This window comes from Chaetodon trifascialis, chromosome 6, assembly GCF_039877785.1.
Source record: "Chaetodon trifascialis isolate fChaTrf1 chromosome 6, fChaTrf1.hap1, whole genome shotgun sequence".
Taxonomy (NCBI): Eukaryota; Metazoa; Chordata; class Actinopteri; order Chaetodontiformes; family Chaetodontidae; genus Chaetodon; species Chaetodon trifascialis.
Window position 1 is genome coordinate 22522501 of NC_092061.1, and position 7600 is coordinate 22530100.

Genomic DNA, 7600 nt, shown 5'->3' on the forward strand with positions numbered 1-7600 from the left:
GGTGGGTAGGCAGTGAGGGGCGTTGCTATTCAGATTGAGGTTCTATGGCCTGAGATCAGATCTGTGTCAGATATAAAAGGCAATCTGTCATTACTTTTACCGTCTTTGTAAAAAAAATTGTCCATAATCGAAGACAAATCAGCTCCACTACAGCAGACGCTATTTGCACTTCTGTCATGAATTGTTTCCATTCATTGTTTCCTCTTGCCTGAGGTGTAAAAGCTGATGTGCAGATGTAAACCAAATGGAAAGAGACTTAATGAATTGGTGTCGACAGACATGAAGCATGTGACTGAACCGTCTCTTAAGCTTCCACTTATAAGCTGAAAGCATCAGATCTGTATGGAGCGATGAGGAGACTGGAACCCTTCCTCACATTATTTCATGACGCCAACATAATTGTCTTATTTCCATCATGTTTTCAATATGGTTTTCCATCGTTTGAGCTTCGACTTTGACAAATATGAGGCCTAATTTGCTTCTGTCATTTAAAAAGCAGATCTGAGTCACATATAAAGAAAAACATATTGCAACATTGTCACAGAGACGCAAATAAACTATTTTCTCAGTACCCCCACCCCATACCTGTCATACCTGATGAAGTGCACATGAGTGATACGTGATGTTTACATGGCAACCTCCAACATCAACAGGTCTTCCCCAGAAGCCTCGAAGCAACGGTTAACCTCACTGAGCTGAAGCAGTACCCTCACCTCTGTCTATGAGGTAATGCATCGGTAAGTGGTGAATAATCTCCGTCAGCTATATGCCAATGACATGAGTTACCGTATATTAATCATTAGAATAACAGTGCAGTCTGCAAAGTTTTCAGACACTTGAATCATGTTACTCATCACTGGATGAAGCCGTGATGTAAGATGAAGCTGCAGTCGCTCTACACTGTGGGGCTCGTGACTCAGCACCCAACAAATTTTATAACTCAGCCAATAAAAAAGATGAAAAGAGAAAAAAATGAAAGTGAGTGCGGAGGAAAGTTTTCCTCAGAGTCTGCAGAAATCAGCTGAAATCCCAAATATTCCTCAGTGTGTTTGTCTATTAGCATGTGTAGTTTTATATGCAGTGGCGGGGTATTACTCCCATCATTGTGACAGCGTGTTCATTCATCTGTTGCTCTTACTGGATTTTATAACCTCACTGCTGTGATTTGCTCCCATTCAACCACAAGAGCATTGGTGAGGTCCATCATTGATGCTGGGTGGTATGGTCTGGCTCGTTCCACCTCATCCCAAAGGTGTGCGATGCAAAGTTGAGGTCAGGGCCATTCAAGTTTTTCCACATCAAACTGGGAAACTCATTTCTTCATGGATGGAACATAATGTAAGGAAATGAAGGCAGTCTTTATGTTTGTCTAGAAGCTCTTTTTCATCCCTTTTTCTGTGTCAATCCCCGTTATCAGATCATTTTTTCTGAGTCACTCAGTGTTTAAAGGTTAAAAGGTTTAAAAGAATTTTGTGTTTTCAAAGCTCAGTGACAAGCCTCCTGTAGAAAATATGCATCTGCATGAAGTGTAAAGACCAGTTTCTGTGGTGCTGTCTGCAAAGATGAATATTCTGAAAAGCAGAGAAACATGTAGCCATAAGGGATTTGGAAAGCTGTTGCCCTAGGTAAAATCTGATCAATTAAAACAAGACTTGTTTGATGCCCCCTTTAGACCTCATTTTGAATGGAATTTGCACTTGTAGGTATAGTGCTTTTCCCAATACTTTGTGAATTGAGTTAAAGCTTGTAAATTTTGCAGATGCCTTGATTATGATTCAGTGCAGTCTACAAGAAGCATCAAATAAACACAACATTCATTGAATGTTTAGATTAATGAATGAAAATACTGAGAAAATTTTGTGCACTTCAGTGAAAAGGCAGGAAACAGGAACTTCGTTTAGACATTTTTTTTATTAAAATTATTAAATCAATAAATAGCAAATAGAATAAATAACTAAATATGACATGTACACAACAGACAGTGTCAGTTTCAGCTCGGTGACCGACATTAGTGACAGTTTTCCATGACAGAAACATGTAAAACATCCAGTTTGCCCGCAGGCCTGTTAGTGCAGTTAGTGTCTATGTGTGAATTACACAGAGATGACTTCAAGTTTTGAGTTCAAGTTTCAGTTTTTTGTAAGTGTTCTTTCTTTCTTTCTTTCTTTCTTTCTTTCTTTCTTTCTTTCTTTCTTTCTTTCTTTCAAATGTCCCATTCCAGACTGTGTCCTCCACTTTCCGGGGGACTACTGGCAGGGAGAAGCCTGCGTATGGAGCTTCCTCCCGGCTGTGCCGCGCAGGGCGCACCGCTGTTCTCCAGAAGCTGCTCAGGACCAACTCCATCTCGGCTCATTTCGATATCAGACGCCCAGACTCGGGCGGGTTGGAGTTAAACCCGTCCCGGAAGTCTAGTTGTCGCTGCCCAGCCTGTGGTAGACCAGCAGAGCCACCATGTAGCTCTTCCCGGCGCTCTGCTCGAACGCCCGGCTGTTCTCGGTCTCCTCGATGGGCTTGGGGCAGGTGGTTCCCGGGATGATCTGTTCGCTGGTTGAGCTGTCCTCACAGCTGGTCGGAGAGGCAGACAGGAGCTCGGAGCTGGCGCTGAGGTCTGAGAACTGTCGTGCTTGCTCCTCCCCAGCCTGGAAGGCGAAACTCTGGTAGTCGCTGATCGGGCTGTCTGCGCTGCCCAGGGGCGTCTCAGCGCACGGCTCCTCGGTGTAGATCTGCCACAGAACCACCAGACACAGGATGACCAGCCAGCGCTTGGCCTGGCTCTTCTCCGGTGGTGGAAGGTGCATGCGGACCTTAGCGGGGTACATAACCCGAGTGCAGCGCTTTTTGGGCCGGATGGGCACGTAGGAGCGCACGGCGGTGGCCTGAGCCGGAATCCGCTCGAAGGTGAAGACCTCGGGCTCCGTGCTGCGGGTTGCCATCCTGGAGAAGGCGAAGCTCTCCTGCTGAACAGTCAGAGTCATGCTGTTGGACCGTGAGTACATTTTCTTTGAGTTTTGTGTCGCTTTCTCTTGAACTTCTCTCCTTGAGCGTTCACAAAGTCAGATATCGCTTCACCCGCGGAGAGCACACAATTTATATCTTTCTCTTCAGGTTGTGCTTTTAGAAACGCCCATACACAGCAGGCCACTCCCTGAGGTTCAGCCAACGCACTTTATTGCACAAGTGGGAAAATAACAGAAATTTGCATATTTTTTTGTGGCCGGGGCTCTGACTCCGGAGCGACCAGGCGGACAGAGGCTGAATCATCAGGGTTTGGTTGAATAATTACAGTAAACTATGGGGCATTAAATGAAATAAAGGGACCTGATTTAAACGTAGGCTATTTATATTCAGTGAGAAAAAGGAAACTGTCGATATAACGCACATTATGAAATGTCTTATTTCATCGTTAAAACATGACAAATATGATCAGGATCTGCCAAAGCAGCTTGTTTCATGTTGCACACGTGGTTGTAAGAATATCACCTTCACATGATATTCACATGATATTGAGCAGTGGCAGTCATTCAGAGGACCAGGAGGTTTCAGTTGACTGTAAACACCGCAGACAGAGCGACATGTGCCCAGACACCTGTCAGAGGTACTCTGCTGGAAACTTCCTTCACATCATCCACAGGTGTGTTTTTCTTTTATTGTACAGTGTTCAGATTTAATGCTGGAAACAAACTGAGCAGGAAGAAGGAATGAATAAATGCATGAATGAATGAATGAATGAATGAATGAATGAATGAATGAATGAGTTCCTCTTTCATTTTGACCTGCAGGCAAGTGATTGACTTGTCATGTAGATGATGTAAAAAATACAGAGAAAACACTTTGACTGATGCATGTAACTTCCTTCCTAAAGCTGGACACACACACACACACACACACACACACACACACACACACACACACACACACACACACACACACACACACACACACACACACACACACACACACAGTTCAATCCAGAGAATGAAAACAGAGCCTACTTTGATTAAAATTCACACTTATACTTCATTAAATTCCATCTTTTCAGCATTGTGTTTTAAGTAATATGGGCCATGTTCAGTTCATGTTCAGGGCAGTTGAATGCCTGAACTTCCCCCAGCACATGTGAGCTGTGCTTCAATATAGAGTCATTTGGGATTTTGAAGAGTGTTGTAACAAAACCAAAGAGTGTATCTTTACCCACCATGACTTCACCTAATGTTGACCCCAAAACTCTGAGATCAAGCTCAGTGAAATAGCTGTTCAGGCAATTTAGCTGAAGAGAGTAGAAGTCACTTGTCTGAAGACATGACGTGAAAATCTTTGTTTGTTTTTTAATCAATGTGAGTTTGAATATAAAACAACTTCACAGACGTCGGCAATGTGGCCTGACTTTATCTAGTGAAGGTTTAATGTGAAAAGAAGGCTGTGAGCTCCACAGTTTGACCTTTATTACTCTAATATAAACAGAAATCTGCATATTTAGAATGAATGAATGAACGAATAAATAAATAAAAGCTTTATAAGACACCATAAACTCAGGCCAAAAAGAACTAACAATAAAAAATGGTGAAGAAGCAGCTTCTTCAATGTTCACAATGAAATCTTCAGAGCTTTATTTTCCTCAACAATATTCCTGAATCACTGATGAAAACATTTACTATCTAACGCTGCAGACATCTTCCAGGCTTTTTGAGACAATGTAGCAAACTCACAAACATTAAACAATTAGAAGTAAATAACTGCACTACAATTTACATATTTATTCATGAATGCTGCATCCGTTTGATGACTAATTGCATTGATTCTAAAAATATCTCCGCTTGCCTGAAAATGTACATTATACGGGGGAGTTTTTTAGTGATTTTCCAACATGTGATTTTTGTCACCCTGAGCTCTTTGGTCATTGTGAGTGGTGAAATGACAGGATGTTACAGTTGTGAAAGTACAAATTCAAAGAGACCGTATTTTCATGTACAAGCAGGGTGTGTGTGTACGTGTGTGTGTGAGAGACTTAAAATTAACTTTTCACATTTAAGTGTATCTGTTAAATTTTCAGTGAAGAGATGGTGCAAACATGATGGTCTCACTACTTCTCCTTCTCCTAACCATAGCAGTTAGCAGAATAATGTTCACATGTTAAAGCTTGACAGTGAAAATCAGTGTACATCAGAAGGTCTCCCACTAGTGTTTAGCTTCCAGTTATATTGAAATTTTAGGTAACTTGAATCAATGCTCTTTGGGGTCAGTTAGACATGTAGATAAGTTTGGATGAACTTTGTAGCAGAAAAGATGGAATAGCTGAAGAGGTGAGGGCAGTCAGAATAATCAGGGACAAAAGAGAGAGTATTCATAATACAGAACTAAACAAACAAAATATCAGTTTCAAACCAAACCCTCAGTGTTTTCAAGTGCACATGTCAGCGCTGCAGTTTGCAAAACAATCTGTTTGCGCAAGTCATGAATGAAAAAAAACCTCAAAGTTAAAACTTCCACATTTACTGCAGAATCACGCAGATTTAAATTCTTTGTCAAAGAATTAAACTGTCACCTCTCATGAGGACTCATTTATTTGAGTTTACTGTGTTCCAGTTCCCTGGAAGCCCCGCAGACTCTGCACCAACGTGTCAAGTTTCACTTCTCTGCACTGCTGCTGGATTATGTTCGGACATGTCTGATGCCATCCTGTTCTGCAGCTTACATTTTTTAGGTCATCTGTTCTCAAAACCATACTGTTGAAATCAATGAATGACAATGAAATCCAGTCTAACCTAACCACCCACTTTGTTTGTGAAATTTCTATAATGCTCAGATCTTGCTCTTTTTTTTTATTCTTGGCATTTTTGAGACTGTAGAAGACACGAGTTAGCATTTATTATCATTCTCTCCATATATGGTATTCAGTATGAAGGGAAACCAAACTGTGTTTCTTCAGTGGTTTAAAGACAAATACAGAGATAGTTAAGTGCAAGAAGTACTGAATTAAGTTGAATAAAGCGCAATGGATGAACGGAACATAACTGCTGCATTCCAGTGAAACCTGTATTAATCAGTTTCTTTTACATTTATACTAAATAAAATGTTTTGCTTCTTTTGGCTTGTCTTTTTTGGTTTTGCAGCATCTTCACTGTCTCAGTGCTTTATCAAGCTGCGAAAAACAAAACAAAACACTGTATACGACGATGTTTTTCTCGTATTTGGTTGGAGTTGGTGGAGACCAAAAACAGCTATAAGAGAGTGAATATTGGGCTGGCATTCATCAAGCGGATTCAAACACAACTCCAGGGGGATGATGATATAGCTCTGTGTCTGCTGGATCTGAAAGTAGGCAACTGTTCGCTCCAACATTAGCCAGAATGAAGTGTCTGTCAGCTTGTTTTGGTGTTTTTTCTGCCCCCTAGTGGACAGTTCCTGTTTGCAATTTAATCAGGGATGTGCAGACGTCTATAACTGGATTATTTTGATAGTGAAGAAAATCATTAGATTTCATCCAATCAGAGTTATGGACCTTTATTCACGATAGACATCAAAGATAAAGACGTCACCTGGAAGTGTAAGTTACTCTGAATTTCAGCAACAATTGCAACAACTAAGTTATGACTCTGAGAACTAGTACAACTCCTGTACAATTACAGCAGTGAGGCAGTGAGTGTTTTTAAACCACCTCCATGAGCTGTGTGTTACAGCCACTGCTGCAGCTCCGTCTCCTTTCTGTGTGTGCGAGTGGTCAAATCAGGGGCCAAACTACACCAACACCTGTATGCACCTGCTGTTTCACCTCCCAGTTTGAAAACCTCTGGTCTAAAGTTTCATGGTGTACAGGAGCATTACATTTTCAGACAACATTTGGCCCATTCAGTATATTTACTGTGATGAGAAACATTAATCTGACGTGTCCAAGTGGAAGTTTTAGCCGGATAGATGAATTAAGTAGGTCATTGGAATAATTAGGAGCCCATGAATATGCACTGAAAGTTTCATGACGATCTGTATCATAGCCAGCTGGTTAACTAAAAACACTTCACTGGGAATCCCCAGTAAGCCCACTCACTGTTTGGCACAGTGTCACATCGGTATCTGTGATCACAGTGCTGCAACATGACACAAAGCTTCTCCTTCTGAAGAAAACACAATGGTATGTGTGGTTTTCACAAGAATGGAATGACAAATGAGGAAGAGAAAACACTAAATGGTGTGATGCAATGGATCATAAGCTGGTTTTCTCTGCGGCTGGCAGCCTCTGATCGATATCTGACCTCCTCTGCATGGCTGGTATTTCCTCTTTGATAGAAATATTTTTTTATGCCTCTGCTCAGCCTGCAAGGTTTGTGCAGCCTGAGCAGCACTGAAAAAGGTTTTGTTTTTTTGACCAATGAGGGGCTCAAACTCTGGATGTGCGTCATCAGTTTCAGCTACAATGAATATATTCAATGCCACTGTGTGCTGATGTTTTTATATGAGGATCAAATTATTCTGAAGGCAAGTTTTTATCTGGAAAATAAATGACATGATGCAGTGTTTTGTTTTTATTCTATGACTGATGGGCACCAACGTCAGAAATGTTCAAATTCCAGACAGTTCTGGAATATTAAGGAGTTAGAAATCGGAT

General features: G+C 41.3%; 1 protein-coding gene across 1 annotated transcript; it reads right to left on the reverse strand.

Moving 5' to 3' along the window:
- Positions 1-2210: 2210 nt before the first annotated feature.
- On the reverse strand, positions 2211-6078 carry ier3 (immediate early response 3). The gene has a single exon (XM_070964896.1). The coding sequence runs from the start codon at positions 2994-2996 to the stop codon at positions 2409-2411; it is 588 nt and encodes a 195-aa protein (XP_070820997.1). The 5' UTR covers positions 2997-6078; the 3' UTR covers positions 2211-2408.
- Between the last annotated feature and the right edge of the window lie 1522 nt (positions 6079-7600).

What these genes read in the sequence shown, in the direction of transcription:
- ier3 (XM_070964896.1), bottom strand. Translation starts at nt 2,996, where the DNA reads ATGTACTCACGGTCCAACAGCATGACTCTGACTGTTCAGCAGGAGAGC.